Source organism: Cuculus canorus, chromosome 2 (genome assembly GCF_017976375.1).
Source record: "Cuculus canorus isolate bCucCan1 chromosome 2, bCucCan1.pri, whole genome shotgun sequence".
NCBI lineage: Eukaryota > Metazoa > Chordata > Aves > Cuculiformes > Cuculidae > Cuculus > Cuculus canorus.
The window spans coordinates 119,919,692-119,938,001 of NC_071402.1; the positions used below are offsets into that span (position 1 = coordinate 119,919,692).

The 18,310-nt window shown below is 42.8% G+C and overlaps 1 protein-coding gene across 4 annotated transcripts in view; it reads right to left on the reverse strand.

Moving 5' to 3' along the window:
• The window catches only part of RARB (retinoic acid receptor beta), a 330,118-nt gene that overhangs the window by 8,039 nt on the left and 303,769 nt on the right, over positions 1 to 18,310 (reverse strand). For all 4 annotated transcript variants that reach the window (XM_054059052.1, XM_054059053.1, XM_054059054.1 and 1 more), the window contains 2 exons: positions 13,482 to 13,642; positions 5,944 to 6,120 (listed from right to left, as the gene is read on the reverse strand). In XM_054059052.1, coding sequence (XP_053915027.1) covers positions 5,944 to 6,120; positions 13,482 to 13,642 — 338 coding nt within the window. The remainder of the gene's footprint in view (positions 1 to 5,943; positions 6,121 to 13,481; positions 13,643 to 18,310) is intronic.

The following is an 18,310-nucleotide window of genomic DNA, read 5'->3' on the forward strand; positions in this document are numbered from 1 at the left end:
CAGAGCAGGGAGAAGGCTTATCCCCAAACTAAAATAAAACAAAACCTTGCAGAAGTCTGGCTGATTAGCTGAGTGAAGAGTACAGCCCGTATTTTTTCAGGACTTGAGTGTATTTATCTCCCATATAGCCATCCTACTTTGTTTCAAAGATTCAACAAAAAAAGATTTACAGGAATATAAGTGAGCGCGGAGAGAATTTTAATTATTCCTATAGCTGCCGAAGCTGTGAGTCAGAGGCCCCAGTGCTTGGCAGCTGACCAGTCTGGGCTTGGTTCTCCCACTTTCATCTTTGCCTGGCAACACTGCTCCAAATAAGCAGGGAGGAGAATGAGGAGGACATGGCATGCAAAAGACCTACAGGGAAGCTTTTATTTCTCTTAAATTCCTTGGTAAGAGACTTAATAGGGTATATTTCTGCAGAAGGCTCTTCAACTGTTTTTTACCTCAGCAATAATCTTATCTCGCATTGTGGGTGTACATTGAAGCACCGAGACTCTATGTGGCTGGACAGGAATGTTTCACATCGCTCCTCGACCCCTGAATTAGAATGACTCCTTGAAATTACTCGAATCAATAAACAAGAGAGGCACAGATACAAATGCACAGCACTCAAATTCTTCACTGACCACAAATTCCCCACCAATATAAGTGATCTTAAAAGGCTGCTGGTAACTCCTAAAAGTTTTACATAAGAGTCAAAGTGTATTGCAGGATTATTAGCAGAAATTAACATTACAAAGCATGGCACCCTGTCAATAAGAGACAGCGTGTTTACCATATTCTGTGCTGCCAGTAACCACCGGCAGTTCTCTCCCCTGAAGTTCACTGTTGGTTATCCCTTTAAATCATTAAAAGGATTGTATAGAATGGAGAAGAAACATGCAGAGTTTGTTGTTTTCAAGATAAGCAAGGTTTGAAAACTTGCAGATTTACTGAGAAGCCCAAGAGCTTACTTCTCTAATGGCAGGCAAGAGAGACTAGAGTGCAGCTCTTCCCATCTCAAGCCAGCACCTACAGTAGCTGCCTTCCAGTAAGGGTGCATGGCCTGTGATGATCAAGTACCCAACTTTTGGAGGAACAAGGCTCTGTACGTCTTAAACAATACTGAATTTCCCTTAGCTCAGCTAGGGAGAAAGGCAGTCCCTTTTTTTCTGGTGCTATTTTAATTGATAAGCCTTAATAACAAGAGCTCCTCCCTCCATACCCTCAGGACTCCCAGCCCAACAAATTAGTGGAGCAGGACTTGGAGCTAAATCAGGCAATGCTGTGGTGTTTCCTGGAGGCTGCCAACAGCTTCTCCAGCAGCTGCCCAAGCAGGGCTGGCAGATACGGCTCCTTCCAAACCTCCCTCCAAGGGAAAGCCTGTGCACCGGCTGCCAGCACCGCACTACCCAGAGGCTCCTGGCTCAGAGGGACTGAGGTGCCCTGGAGCAGTCACACCAAACAACCCAGAAGATGAAGATGTGTCTCCTGCCACAGAACAGAATGTTGGCTCCCTACTGTGAAGTCCCCCACGCTCATATCTGTTGTTGTAAAGCCCCACTCCATTTGGGGGTGCGTGCCAGGAGTGCTCTGCAAAGATCTACCAGACCTTCCTACCCCCAGGGGTAATGCAGACGAAGATTTCCAGGCTAGAACTTCACCAAGAATGAATCTGGAGTCAGGTTACTCAGCCTAGAGCCCCTGTGAGCATGCACAGAAAAAGACTTCCAGGGCTGTTGCAAAAATTATAATTGAAACATAAAAGGTCCCACAGAATTTAGCTACTTCCATGCTTAGGCAGCAACTACGATAGCTTTCTGTCAAAGGCAGACTTCAGGCTTTCACACCTACATGGTTTGCCAGCCCTAACCTGGAAGAGCCTGCAGAGGCTCTGCTGGGCACTGGCACAGCTGAAGCTCAGCTCCTATGTTTTCTGCAAGGCACCGAGCTTGACAGCAGCAATTGGGTCTCGGGTTTCTGCCACATTCCTCTGACATTATCCCACAGCACACTGTTATTAAACCCCAAGACAGATCATTTGAAATGTTTCTTTTCTTTTCTTTTTTTTTTTTTTTTAAATTTGTGTCCTTCATCAAGATCTGCGAAACGCCATGGATATTGCTGATTTGCTGCTAAACCTTTCTTGGGCAAACTTCCAGTGTCAAAGTGAAGCTGATTTCAAGCTCATAGTCACTGAAGACATATGGGAAATGTCAGCACTCCAAAATCAGAAATTACGGTATCTTTCTCCATTTTAAACTCAACCGCTGTCTAGAAGACATCCTCCTAATGTCCTCAGTGTTGTTTAGATTTTGTAACCAAGCCAAGTATTTTAGTTGTCACTCTGCTCTTAAATGCCACAAATAAGGTTCTTGTCCATGATTAAAGGACTCTTTGTTTTAAGGAATATTTATCTTGAAGTGTTTGGGGTTCCTATGAGCCAGTTACAAATCGCAAAGCAAAAGCCCTACAGATCTCACAAACAACACAAACCGTCCTGAAAGTTGCATTTACAAAATTGTTGCTACCATAAATTTTTTTACTGATTTTAACAGATTTCTTAAAGCAAGCTGGTTTTTCTTCAAGAAATGCTGCTGTTAGACAGTAGCTGCCTTTACCAGCTGGGATGGTTTCCTGAGAGGAGAAACCCAGGCAGGTTACTCTGAAACAATGAACAAGGCTCGATGGCACTGCCGTACCACATCAGCAAGGGCTATTCCACACACACCAAAGCTTTCCTAGCATTAACGTACACAGTTTTACAACAGAAAGCAAAAATGACATTATTAAGGATTAGCATTCAAGGACTTCTCAGGTTTTAATCCATCAGATTTAAGACAGGCTGGACACCGAGCTCTTTCCACATTCATTTTGCCAGAGCCTGGTGAAGCTTCAGATGCTGGGCCATTCCCAAGCCAGCATACCAGCAGACACAAGCAGTTGATTTCATCAAGGTTATTGACTGAATTTTAGCAATATTTATCTCTGAAACTTTTGGCGCCAGAGCAGATATAAATTCCACCACCCTTGATTGGTGCCTTCAGCTGCCTTGTGAGGCTTTGTGTTATTTCCCTTCCACAGAGTTTGTATATAAACCAATTCTTTGGCCCCTACCCAGAGGAGTTTACTGAGCTCCTGGCACCATTTCCTTTGTCAGCTTGTTTAAGAGGGGGGAACTTCAGCATCCATGGTCACAGGAATCAACTGAGCAGAGTCCTTGGCCAAGTCTATAGATGCTTAAGGCTCCCCATAGACCCAAGGCAGCGCTACTGGGTGGGCAGTGGTCCTGCTGGTGGAGGGAGCCTGGCCACCCTGCCTGGTTGGGCAGGGAGCCCCACGCTGTTCCTGCCATGTGCCGCGGCTCTGGTGACGCATCCAGGGGAATGCACAGCAGTGGGATCCTGAGTGCACAGCGGCGAGGCTCACACAGCAGACGATGTGCAGGCATCGGCAGTGGCTGCTCACGTCGTGCCTCAATGCACAACAAAATAAAATGTTCAAAACCCTCATAATTAGGAGAACTAGCTTGCTCAGGGAGGAAATATATGGTACTAAACCACTGCTCCAAGTACTCAAGTACTGAAGTTTAGCTTAAATAAAGATACAGAGCTGCACTGCAATTCAGATTATATGCAGGTGATGTGGGTTTAATGGATATGGGCATTTCATAGACAGAGTGTGCACTGTGCATTACTGTGCTAGTGGTAATTATCCCTTTTTCTTTTTAAGCAGCGCATAAAATAGTCACATAAAGCTTGAGTAAATGTCACACAGGAAAGTTAGGACTCTTTGCTGCCACCACATCTTATCTGCTCCTGTTGTTGAAAGTGCTTCAGCTCCTCCCTGATGCAGGTACCTACACCACTTGCTATGCCCTGCTTGCTTGGATGTGACAACTTCTCTGGCTTTGTGAAAAAATAAAAAGAGAACGAGCAGGTGATCAGGAATGACAGGTGTCAATAAAGTTTATAACCAGTACTTGAAGGTTGCCACATGGCCACAAAGTCAAAGTTGGTGATATCCATTAAAGCATCAACCCTATATATCCATTAATTAATTGAAATAAAGTCACCATTTACAACCTGCTTCATTATTCTTTTTCTAATCTGGGAACTAGGATTTTATGTAGTCACTTGATCAAAGGCTGTGAAGTGCCTTCATCTAGGCACTTCAGATAAAACTAGCAGAAAGGCTACCCCTAAATACTTGATGTTGTCCAGCCAGCGTTGGTGGCACAAGCAGTGAGTGGAGCCACCATGGGCACTCCGTGCCACAAGGGGTGTGCATGCTCCCACCACCCACCCCAACAAAGGGCACCAGGAGCTTGCAGGACCCTGAGCAATTACAGAATTAGGGTATGTTTTCTCCCCAGCAGCTACAGAACTGGGCATAGCAACAACAAATAGGGAGTGGCAGCTCAAGGGCTGAAGTTTCAGTGGTAAGAGTTGGGTGCACAGATTCTTGCTATATTCTGACTCCTCATTACAAATTTTGGGTAGTTTCTGTATTAACCATTTGTTATGGGTTACAACAGCGAACAACAAAGCCGTTCCTGTCCCATATAACTGGCAGAATACACTCGAGGCAATGCCACACAGTTTATTGATTACTGTATACCATCCGGTGTAATGGGAACGTAACTGTGCCTGATCATGACACAGCTGGTGACGACAGGCATGCAATTGGTAACGAATGGCCCTGCCCCATGGAGGGACCACACACAGTAATGATGAGATAGTCAAGTCTGAATGAGCGCCTGGACGAAGGAGACAACGAGAGGTGAATCTCAAGCATGACAAGGCAACCTCAACCTTCCCTTTTTTTATAGGCCAGAGAATGATATCCCTTCCCCTCTCCCACACCTCTTCCTCCTTCATCAATGTCCTCTAGATGCAATTCTTCAAAGCAGCTTTTGACAAAACAAGAGGAAAAGGTCACAGCAGTTAACGTTCTCCTCAACATGATCCTGTTTGAAGCAATGCACTCTTAGAGATTCCAAGATTAATTACTTTAACTTCAAATTCCCTAGTTGGAACTCCTGTGTCATGCCAATGAGTATATCTACAGTAGTCATCCTAAAACAGGCTTCTTGGCTACGCTTGGCTCAATGAAGCTTTGTACTCAGAAGAAAACACATTTAAAACACATTGAAAATACTGTTCAATCGAAAGTTATTGCTACAACCAGGAATAAGAAGCATATTTGCAGCTAAAAGCCTGAAGACCGCTAAGGTCTTGATAAAGAAATGCTGAGATCCCAGAGGGCTCCTCTGAAGGTCAGCATGACACAAACAACTGGAGACAAAACTCCAAGCCTATCTGCAGGCTGTATGTTTGCCTATTTAAAATTAACTGACATTTAGCTAAAATCTGTACAGAGTCTATTACAATGTCCGCTTCCACAGGTGCCTGCAGCATTGGGGAGAGCAGGGGGATCTGCATGCCAGAGGCTTGTGCCTGCTGGGCTCCAGGCACACCACGTTCCCCTCTACAATCTGCTAAAACTTCATTCTGAAGATCTGTATCTTGTTCCTTGAATTACCTCATGATCACAGGTAGAGCATGTTCCTAAAACATTATACAGTGGACTGTCTTAGAGAAAGCATCATGTTTTGGAGGGAGAAGGAAGGAAAGAGAATCAGATCTCTCTTCAGTGTTATCAGTAAGGAAGTTTTTTCAAAGTTGCATATATCAAGTTAGTGCCGCAATACCAAAATGTGCCCTTCTTACAGCAACACTGAAATCCACAGACTGTTAAGGACTTATTTTGAAAAGTATGCTCATCCCATACAACACAGCTACAGACGTGCTAGAGCCCACTTGTGACAATACCAGCCTACCCGATAAGTTCAAGTTTGCAAACGTAAGGCCAGAGCAGTATTTGACCCCCTCCTGCAGTTGATTACAGTAAAAAGAACAGAAAATACTTTAGTAGCATAACAAGGATGTCAAAAATACATACCAGTATATCCAGGCAGGCTGCTTTAAGTAGAGTTATCTGGTCTGCAATGGTCAAACTTGTAAAGCCTGGCAATCGCTTTGCAAATTCCACTATTTTAATAATGCACTTCGTTGCAAGTTCACTGAATTTGTCCCAAAGCCCGAGGTCCAGTCGAACCCGATGATCTGCACTGGAGTTCTGTAAAGACAGACAGAAGGCACTATAAATCAACAACATCCCTTTCAGTAAATGGTTTTCAAGGGAAAGAAACAGCCACCAAGTATTCCTTCCAGAAGTACTTTCTATTAACATTCCAGGCATTTTCTGCAGCTTGCTGTTGGGATGATGCTGGTTTTAAACTTGGATTAATCGCCTGAAAATTCCTTGGATATTTCTCTGTTACTTACGATTGCAGAGGCCATCTGTACAAGGAATACAAATGAACTTAAACATTTCCAAATGCCACTGTCATTATTCTTCCTTGCCGTTATATAATAAGTGCATTGAGAGACAATTTACAGTTGTATCCCAGAAAATATAAATGAACAGTAGAACAAGAATATCGGGTCCTCATCTGGAAAAAGTAGCAGAATATTTGGAACATAGTTTCACATACTTAAGGTCTTAGCAAATTAGTTCTACTTAATTTATCTGCTCTGTGCCTCTGCAAAAGTTTTACAGCTTTCTCAAGCTATAGACTCCCATGAATTAAAGAGCATTTCTTTACACAATGTTAAGAGAAACACCATGTGCACTGATGAATGCTACATGCTCATTTGACTGTTCATCCAACACAGACTCAACTGTTTGAAGTGTAACAAGGACGTTCCAGCTGCATCTTTCAGAGACTGTTGCCATATATTCACATATCTGAACCCAAAAGTCCATAATTTGCTAGCATGCATAGTACATTTGCATTAAATTTGCGATTAAACTCATGTTGCATACATTCAGAATGACCACTTAACCCTTGAAAAAGCTGAACGTGTAAGCCAAGAACTGGCGGACTAAAAATCTGCTGTGATCTATCTGATGCTAGCCCAACAAAAGATGGTGTCATGGGGAAACCTGATAAGCCATTTCCAATCCACCCATGATTTCTATAGGGTGACAAGAAACAGGTAACAAAAGAGCTCTGAAGCTCCTCTCCTCCTGCCTTAACATGCAGCATGTTCCCATTTTGCTTGCATTTGATCTAAAGCTGTTTAGGATGCAGCCAGCGTGATGGTCCAACCTCCCACTATTTCATGAGCCACCAAGTTTAGTGTGTTGCAGCTGCCTTCAGCATCTGGGAGATGTCCTCTTCATTGCAAGAGGAATTTTACCTGTGAAAACATGCTCATAATGAATTTGCAGAAGGTGCTGAGCTACAACCACAGAAAAACAAAGGCAGAATTTCCCTCTTCCATGCCTTGTCTGAGCTTGCTGTCTAACCAAGAGAGAGGCATCTCCAAATAAAGACCCGTCTACTTCAGGTAAGGCAGGTAAGGGAAAATCTGCTCAGATGATGGCTTCCTTGCCACCTGCAGAGGAAGCCAATGTGATTAACTGCTTTAGTCTTCACCGTTTGAAGTTAAAATGTTAAATTAACTTTAAAATTAAAGTTAAATGAGAGGAGTCTCAACATAGAAATCTAACAGACACAGCAGACAGATCACCATCGAAAAGCACTCAATTTACACAGACTGCACATTCTTGGAGGAAAACGGTCTAATGACCCTGTCACCAACATTGCTGATGGGAAGTAAGGACATCCACCCCCTCTGAAACCTTTTGAAGCCATCAGCTTCCTTTGGTTCATGGGAAGGACAAAGGGCCTGAAGAGGCTGATGAGAGGAGGTGGGGTGAGCTCAGCTTAGCTGTGATGCTGTGTCATCCTTAGCAGATGCCACAACTGCATCAGTCCTAGTAGGAAAAGTCTTGACAGGTCCCAAGCACACCACCAGTTGGACATTCACCCTCACTTGCAACAGGGTGGAGATGAAGCCAGTAATACTACATCAGGGTATCACCGCAAAAAGTAAATGCTAGCCATTCCGAACAGTTTGAAGGTGCATATGTGCTCTTGCCCATTCCCCTCTTTTTAAGGGATGAAAAATTAACTTCATCATTTCTATTTGAATTTTTATTCTGGGAACTTCCTCTATTTTGTTTGTTTGTTCGTTTTTTTTTAAATGACAGAAGAAAATATATGAGAAAATGTCTTTATAATCGTAAACGTAAAGAATTGCCTTCAAAATGGTTCAAACCTAATGGGTTAACAGTCATTGTAATGCCCTTTGAAACATTTCTCTCAGCCACTGGAGTATGCATCCTTCAGATTTATTCTATTTCATCCTCAAGGACCTTGGTGAAATACAGTACATTGGAGAAAAAATAAGATCAAGATGTGCAGTCATTCAGGCTGTAATTAAATTTAATAGGCAGTTTATCCAGTTCATAGAAAGATGGCATAGCAGAGAGCTACACAAAGCAGAGCCTAAAGCAGGAAATCATTTTACAATAGGGTATCCATCTGGAAAAAAAGACGTTGCATGAAACCAGCAAGTGTGAACGAAATCTTCATCAGTATCATATGAGATTACTTTATCATGCTGCAGTACCGGCAACGGGAAGTTTGACATGTCTTCTATTAAGAGTAATGCATGGCCATCTTAACAAATGTAAATATAACTCACTATTATGCAAACTGAAGAGAAGGGACAGTTAATAAAATACAAAATAACTGGGTGTTTTATTACATCGGGTGCCAGATTCCTCAGCTAATGTCGTTTACACATTACCTTTGAGTTGCCACAAATGACAAGACTTTTAACATTTTATTTGGTAATGAGTATAGTTGCAAGCATTGCAGAAAATAGCTTGATTTTTAGCAGCATTTCTGAATATGTAAAACCAAAACTGACTCAATATCAATGCATGGGTTGAACAACAAAACACAAGGTTAATAAAATGCATGTTAGAAGCTCTGATTAAATTTGCCTGGGGATCTCCTCTAACCGTGCTGTGAAAAAGATGCAGACGTTATGACTTTTCCTGAATATTTTACTGAAGCAGGTTTTTTGGGTGTGTTTTCCGGGGGCAGCCTTGCATGTTTTTCAGGCCTTTGCACCAGTGCACATATGGTGGAACAATGCTGTAATACACCCTAGTGGCACCTTTATCAGTGGAAAAGCCCAACCTTGCTATGAAATCCAATTAAACAGCCATTTTTGCCACATAAATTGATCCCATTTTTTCCATCATTTTTGTTTTTTCATTGCAGGCTGCTCTATCTTCACATTAACGATACAGGATGAGGTACTCACAGAAACATACACAGTAGCAGAATCCCTACTGTCTTTAAAATCCACTTTACAAAGGAAACAAGGCTCACAGGGGCACTCTGCCCTAATCAGGAGCACTTGCTATGCCTCTTTAATAAAAGCAGCGATGCACTCCATCTCCGGCAAGTTCACTGAGGACCACAGCACACATCTCTGCTCAGTCCCAGCATCAGGACATATAGATAGAGAGAGAGATGGACAAACAGTCCTCTGTGGTGGCAGAGAACAATAGCTGAGTGACTTCCAAGCCCAGCATTTACAAAGGACAAAATGCCGCCAAGATGCAAAACCCCTCTGCTTCCAGCAAGCCAGAAGAACCCACAACAAGGGTCCGCAGAGTCAAAATTATTTTCTTTTTTATCGTTCCTTTATCACCAGGCTGGATGTAACACAGCTGTAGACTTACAAATAATACCAGTCTCAGGAGACAAGCAGTATAGTTACACTCAATTATACTATAAAGTATGACATCTCCAGAGAAATTACTAAGGCACTCTCTCTTACCTGGATGACAGTAATAAAACAGATCTATTTATGATGGACTTTTGAAATCCATTACATTTAAACAGCTTGCTGATTCTCATCATTGGCAGAACTATACTTGCCACTGCCCACTGAATACAACTGTTAAGTCAAATGACCCAGGGAATTTAATACGAGTGCTATTCCCTCATTATTTGAAGTAGACTTTTATTAACTATGCAAAGTATGGTAATTATTACAAATAGGAACATTTTTTCTTTATAAAGAGCAGATGGGCATAAAAAACATAATTGAAAATGCTTCTCCCAAACCTTTTTGAACAGGTATAAATACAAAATGGGGGAAAAAATTACCATGTTACCTTTCCCTCTGGGAAATGCAGGCTGCAGTGCTCAAGAACAAGGAGAGGCAGATACAGAAGCCAAATATCTGAACAGACTTTTTTATGACTGTATCTCTGAAAGGTCTTTTTTAATCCACTCACTTACACTTAAAATTCTCTGCTCTTTTTAGCAACAAAATCATGTTTTAAACCAGTCTGAATGATCACATAATCAAAGGCACACAGGGACCATGCTTGCGGAACAGTTTCTTCTGCCCACTGTCTCTATCAGTACGCAAGCTAAAAGCTCATGAAATTCAAGTGAATCCACAACGATTGAACACACTTATTTCTCACCTTTAGCTTAAAGAATTAAATAAGAAATTCTGAGGTTACAAAAGCAACCTGTATGCTCCATAGTGTGGACTGCACCACGCTTCATGACTGCTAGTCTGCAGAACTAGACATAAAAGCAGGACTGGTGGCAATCTTCTACACGTACTAGCTTGTTACTATCAAGTAAAGTAGAGTGGTGTAGGCTTCCAGCTCCCCTTGGAATCAGCATTTAGAAAAATGTCTTTATGGTCTTTTTTTTTTTTTTTTGACTGCTAGTCTTTATTTCAAATGTCTCCAAAGGAAAGATTATTGCCTGAGTCCTGCTGTTCAAACAGCAGCTGGTGGTTTTTTCCAAGCACTGAAGCTGTGCTCCTCTGACCAGCACAAACACCTCCATCCTCCCAGATCCATCTGGATCCTCTGCCACTGCAGAAAGCCTTCTCCCTGGCTCCTGGGCTGACAGGCAGCTGGATAGATATGACCTGTACTCCAGCTCCAGTGGTACTCTGTCCCTTCCACAGCTGGGCAGAGACTGTTCATAAAAATGAGCCCTTAACATCAAATTTCTACTTAAAAAGCTGGAGTGGCTGCCAGACCTTAGCTACATGAGAGATTTATATACTCAGCATTTCACACAGAGACCATGAGTGTCATGAAGACAACTAGTACTTAGCACCGCCACTATTACTTTTGACACAGCTGTGGCAGGAAGCTGTATCAGTCTCAAAGGTTCAAGGTAAGCCAAAGATAACTGTTTCAGTATAATTTTGTTATTGCAATTTGGACAGTACCAAACCATGACAAAGCAGTAGGGACTTCAGCCACATGCAGCTAACCACCGTGGACTTCCAACAGACCAATGAGAAATCTCTTTCCCCAAGTTGTCGCATCTGACCTGAAATATTAATAACCAATATCCAGCCTCAGAGAGAGTGTGGTCAGGTCATGGTTATTCGGGACCCATAGACAGACCAGATTAATCTGTTCATTACTTTGATCCACATGCTCTCAATGAGGGGGTCTGAAATTCCAACAGGGACGTAAACTCACCATGAGGGTCAGCAGGAACCCAAGAACGAAGGCATAAGTGATGGGTACGATATGTAACAAAACCCTCTCCGATTCCATCTACTTCTATCATTTCAAGAGCTAAAATATTAATGATACTTAAGCATCCAATACATAATGCAAGCATATAGGTGCCCAGGTTTATCTTTCAACCCTCTACGACTTTCGGCAATTACCAGCACGAAGCACCATCACAACAGCTGCAGTGCACTCTTCTAACTCAGAGGTAACTTAAAAGTGTGTACCGATGCGTTCACGTTGGGAAGTATACCCATAGATTATTCTGGGATAGGCAGGCCATTCGCAAGGCAGCCTGTGAGCAATAAACTCTGGCATACCAGCCTGGCTACGCATCCCAGCTGTGGACATACGATCGCCTCTTCTGTAAGACATAAACTCACTGGCTTTGAACTAGGAAGATATTTTTCACACTCATTCAGCAGCAATCTCACGTTTAAAGAAGTGAGAGCCTATCTGGAAGATTTTATTCACTGTAAGACAAAGATGTAATCACACATGCTGAGGGGAGGGGTGGAGGGCATTAACCCAGGAAATTCCTTGAAAAGACACACCATGGGTCCCATCGTCTCCATCTTCGCCTTTGGTTATGTCACCAGCTGGCTGCTTACAAGCTTCCAGCCTTGCATGCTGCACTAGTCCCTGGGGTTCTCCCCTTGCAATACTTACCAGCATGCTTACGCTGATTGTTATGACTACATTTCCCCCAGGCAGGGATAGCACCATAGAACTGTGCTGAGGACAGGCACCTTCCACAGCACGAACCATTTTATGTGGGTCTCAAAATTAAATGTGAAAAATGTTTGTGAAAATAACCTTCAGCAACATGAAAAACATGTTTTTTTTCTAGCATCACACCATGTACGCTTGCTTTTCTTGCCCTTAGATACAAAGTCTTACATCTAGACTGCAGAATTTTGAACCTTGTACTTTGTTAACAGACAAGAATACCATACAACAGCATCCCGCTCTCTTAAACAATGACTACTGATGCCACACAGGATTTGTCTAGATCACTCTCTAAGAACTGTAATGTTTGTTTCAGCAGCAGAGCATTTACTCAAAACAGAAAGCAACCAGTGATAGAGGTAGTTCACCTGGCCTTTAGGGCTTGGTCCCAGCTCTCCAGTTGGGGAACTGTGGAGGACAAGTACCGTGAAGGTACTTGCCCCAGCTGTGCTACTCTTGAACTCCCAGCCACAGCAGCCAGAGCGCACATTCAACTACTTCAGGATCTTCTGCACATCCTGGTGAAACAGCCAGTGCTGCTACAACCGATGGCAAGACCAGACCCAGTAAAGTCATTCCTCTACTGACAGGACTCTAGACATTACCTAGTAGCTATTTCTAAGCATCTCTTTTATTACTACATTTGCAAACTTGACACTGAATTTGCTCTCCACAGGAAATAAATACCACAGATCTTCCTTGTATTTAGCAACTTAAACATGTATAGAAAAAAATATTTTCCTGAGCAATCCCTCTGGAGAAATTCCTACTGTACTGAACTTCTTGATGAGGAGATAGTTCTAAAAGCAGCAAGTGGGGACTGGAAGAAGAATAAACTGCCAACGAGCATTTTGGAAACTGATTTATACGGACATTTCACATTTTCCTTGACTCGGGTAGCTTTGGGATTGTCCCCAGTAATCCAGCAGCATCTAAGAACTCTCCACACCTGCAAAATTGTAATCTGCTGACGCACAAGCAGAGATCACATCTTTGGAAGCCAACAAATTTCTAATGAATGAGTGCATGTAATTGACTCATGGACTCCAAGCTTGTCTCTTGGCTGGGTTAATCCTTCAGACAGTCTCTTACAATACCACTAAGTAATGCTTACAGTTAAGTGCAATTTCTCTTCTCCAGCAAGTACCTGTGCTTTCAAAGGCTAAGGAGGTCCAAGGAGTGCATCTACTTTTGAATTTAAAACGTCTGAAGCCTCCAACGCAAAACTCACATCATCCAGGCATATCCAGAACGTGTGTGTCACAAACCATTCTTACCGTAGTGTATTTTCCCAGCTGGCAGAGTGAGGGGAAGGTTTCCTGGTGAGCTTTTCGGATCTTCTCAGTGAGATCATCCAACTCTGCTGTCATTTCATAGTTTTCTGTGGACTCTTGCTTTGAAGGTTCCTTCTTCTTTTTGTTTCTATCATTTCTGACAGCTGTAGAAAAAGAAGAGACATAGATCATATGTTGTTATTCAGATCATCCTGGATCTTGCCACTCTGCTTCAAAACACTATAAAATGCTTTTATTTTAAGCATAGGTTATTTTAAGTGGAGATAAAAATGGCGGGTTTTTTTTGCACAGAGACTACTAATGCAAGCTCAATTACTCAGCTGTAAGAATTCAAGTTAATGAGATAATGACAAAACCAAACCCACACAGGTGATTGTTGTGGACATGCCATCACATTCCCATAGTATCTATCTTCCAAGAAAGTCCATCATAACTCCACATGCATTTTACGTGTCTCAATAACTTTGTGAGGTGAGAATTTTCATTGCAGCATTACAGCTGTGCAGGATGAATGGCACAGTCCTCTGAAATGGCGCAGTCAGTATTTTATTGAATGTGAACAACACTAAAGAAACACAGCAACTGTCTTTCTCTTTAAATTTCTCAGTATGGAAGATAACAAAACCCATACTAATAGAAACTTCACCCAGAAAAAGTTATTTAAAGGGAAAGTTAAATTTGAAAACGGTAAATGAAAGAAGATGAAAAACATTAAACTCAAGATCTGAAGATCAAAGGAGAAGCACAAACACTTGAAAGAGTAAAAATGGCAGTGAAGCTATCTAAAGTTGCTTGCCATCTGCTCCTGCACTCAGATCAGCCTTCTACCTTCCCCCGGCCGTGGGGGATTACTGGAAATAGGCATTGTTCAGCACTCGTGCTGTAATTGATTTCCCACATATTTGTGTTTTGTAATAAAATATGACAGCTGCTCCATCACCATGCTACTCTTTGTTCTTTTAATGAAAACAGCTTAATTTTACAAAACATGCCCAGGAGATAAGTCTATGTCCGCAGTATTGCCAGTACTTGTGAATTTTATCAACAGGCTTGCTGTTAGCTAAAGCTAAGGTCTTAAGTGTAACCAGATGCTTAAGGCTTTACAGCAAAGCCAAACAAAATCAATCCCTCTCCCCAAAGACTCCATGTCAATATTAAACACCCCACAGTCTAATGCTGCTAGATAAATAAAACCCAATCCTAGCATTCACCAGTGTTCAAAACCTCATGATATTTAAACCAGAACCTAAAGCTCTGAGGGTGTGGCTGGTGGGCAGGGCACAGATGAGGAACACTGGGGATTTTGGACGGCCAAAGATCTGCCGATTCTCATTTGTACTGTCCCACCCCAGAAAGCACAGCTATCTGTGCCACAGGGAGGGATGCAAAGCAAAACAGGCAGAAGCCCGGATGGGTTCCCCAGGCCCATCTCCATGGTGCCATATCTTCTGTGGTTGCTTCTTCCATGCTTGTTAAACACAAGGAGCAGACAAATATGAATGTTTCAGGAGAAAGAGGAGGTTTTGATACATTCTCACCTACAGCATCGGCTGAAGAAGTGTCATATTTGAGAGAACATAAAGAGTGACATAGGAAAATGGTGGGGTGGGAAAGCAGCAGAGTCAAGGGCATGGACGGAAATAATGTAATCTGTGTAACAGAAAACAAGGGGTAAGTGCAGTGAATATTGCTCCTTTATGAGGACATTAGGCTCATACTCTGTGCAATGAATAGCTGTGTTTTGCTTACTAAAGGTTTGACTTTGCAACTAAGTGAACTGATTCCAATTCAGCAGATATTATAATGATGAACTTGACTTTAACTGTGTGAACAGACCTGCACTGAAGTCAATTATATGCTTTGCTGGATTAGGGCTGGAAAGCTTAAGCCTAACCTCGAACACCATCAATTCTGTTGTCTGGACTAACAGAGACTCAAAGGTGGCCAAGGAAGGTGGCCAGAAAGGTATCTTCCAGTGACAATTCATTGCTACCAGTGTAGTCAAGTTCGAGGAAGGGGGAGTTGGATCCTGCCCCTCTTTGCTTTTACAAATATTCTCCTGAAGCCAATGTCCTGATTCGTTCACTGGACCCCAGGGCAGAGTGCAAGCACGATCTCTGGCACTGAAAAACATTCAGGACCCACACGAATATCTTGCGTGTTCCAAACCACCACCACCACCCTCCAGAAGTAAACCCTAATCGCTGCTGTAGTTGGTAGATAAAAGAGCTCCTTAGAAAATTATGTAAACTCCCACAAAACTGCAAAGAGCAATAACCTTTTGTAATAAAGCCCCTTTTACTTATACCTCTACAAACTGATTGACAAATTTGCCTAACAGGTGGCCTCAGCAGCTATTTATCTCAATAACTTTGAACTGCTTGTGGAAGACAAACATGTTATTTAGGCCACACTTTGGAGCAGCCACCAAGAGCTCTCAGCTACCAGGAGATAACTATGGCAGGAATTGCAGCACTGCTCCCATGTTACTCCTGCACGGCTCCCTCTGCTGAGCTACCTGAGGTCCCTTCCCCTCCCAAAGCCATCAGAGAAACAGCTTCTGGTCAGTCCATGTCACCACACTGGCCTATCTCTATCCCCTTTCTCTTCAGGTGCAAATCACTAAAGGGTAGGAAAGGGAGAACTTGCATGTCCTGAAAACTAAGAACAGTTTTTGTCCACCATTACGTTTTTCTACAACTCTGATAGACTTTGTAATAACAATAAAACCTGAATAACATTCATCTTCTTGCTTTATGCATACTTTTTATACTTCCCACATTTGTCTTCGCAAGGCTGCATCAGACACAGCAGTGTTTCTATATTCCCCCTAAGATAACACAATAAAATGCTGACATAAATATCCAGGGTCCAAAAATATAAAGGATTTCAATAATGTTGAACTATTATGCAGACTCAACTACAAATATAATTCAATGAAAAAAAAACCACCAAACCTATGTTTAAGAAAGTTAAATAAAAACATATAAACACACACATTTACCCAGTAAATTTAAAAGCCATCACTGCTCTGGGAACAGGAGCTGTCACAACACATGTGGGAAGGGTTTTGGATTACAGCTTGTGCTTATATTACATAAATCACACCTTTTTGTATCTTGATCTTTACATGCACATGATCACATCAATCCCTGATGCAATTCCACTGTCTTTTAATGATGATATGCCAGTGATGCATCTGTGTCACCATTAATGCCACTGTAGAAAACTCAGGTTATGAATTTCATTACTTGTGCACTAAATTCTGACTTAATGGCTGCATTATTTAGGAGCTCCCAACAGGGGACAGCATGGAAGCTCTCTCGCCCTGTGAGAAATACTGGAAGTTAAAAAAAACCAAGAAAACAAATAAGGTGGTGGTGTGAAGAGAGAGAATGAAAAAAAGGTGTATCTTGATACGTGACAAAGCTAGGTCTCAGCGTTGCTTGGACGGCTGAGCGACGCACGCCCACGCCTGAGCACGTCTGCTCCAATCCATCTTCCCGTGACAGCTTCCCTGTCCCTTCAACACACACGCTAGGACTTGCAGTTCCACACCCAGAAACCTCCAGGCAGACGCAGCAATGTTCATAAGCCAGCAAAAGCACTTTTTGTTGCCTTAGCCTCAAGGACCAGCCCCTACCCTCAAATGCTTATCCTGCTACCTGATGGAAGAAGGGGCTGAACATGACCTCTTGTGTCCCATCCCCTACCTGCTCCTGCCAGACTGTTCTTACTGCACGTTTGCCACTGCTTTCCTTAGCCTTGGGTTCATTTTCTGTCTTGTCCTTGAAGCAATGCGCAGGGCATGAAAGCTGCAGGAGGGAAAGATGCCTTTTTCAAGAAAAGCAGGGTCTGCTGTAGGTGAAACTAGCACTGGCAAGGCACGACTGGCTTCTCTCGTGGGACCCCAGTGCTCACATTTAGCAACCACGCAGAAATTCTCCAGCTTGAGTGGGATCATTTCAAGCCATGTTGTAATGCTGGGAAACCTCCAATCCTAAATGCAAGCCCCTCAGGTCCACCAGACTCAGTCATGACTTGGCCTAAGACTCTGGGATTCAGCCCAAGAGATTCAGGCGGTTTACAGGTAACCAGGCAAAACTATGGAATAGCCTGTGTTCATGCTCCCCTTTGTCCAAGGTGACACAAACATGTCCAGGAGACAAGAACCTGCAGCTCACAACACAATTTTTCCAATTACTTGCATAACCTGTGATTCCCCAGATGCCCAGAAGACAGCACCTTTCATATATTATAATGATTTATCAGCTATAAATTCAAGAGTTGAAATGCTATCATTGCAGTTTTGCCTCTCGGAGATGCCCGTGACCTTTGAAGAGCTCTGTGTTACTAGTTAACTGGTTTGTTCTTGTAGTGACAACTACTAGTGCTTCCAGTTAGTTTGCATTCCTGTAAAACCACACTTCTCTTGTCCCTAAATATTTTGAAAGTTACACGTTAAGCTAACAAATCTTAAAAGCACTGTGAAACACACAGAGCAAGCCAGTAATTGCACAGTGCTGGGTGCAAGACAGGCTTTCAAAAAGACTCCTTTTGTTTGCAAATGCTGAGGAGAAGAGAAATGGGAGGTGAGTTGAGGCAGAGGCTCTCTCTCCTGCATCTCTCCTCCAGGCAACTCTCCTCCAGGCAGAGGCTCGCTCTCCTGCATCTCAGGAAGCCATTTATCCCTTGCTGAACTACAGGCAGTCTGAGCTGCCCGACATCAGAGGCAGCGATGGCACCAGATGCGGGTGGTGGGGTTGATGCTCAGCACTGCTCCCAGGGCTTCCAGGAGCACCAAGCTGCTT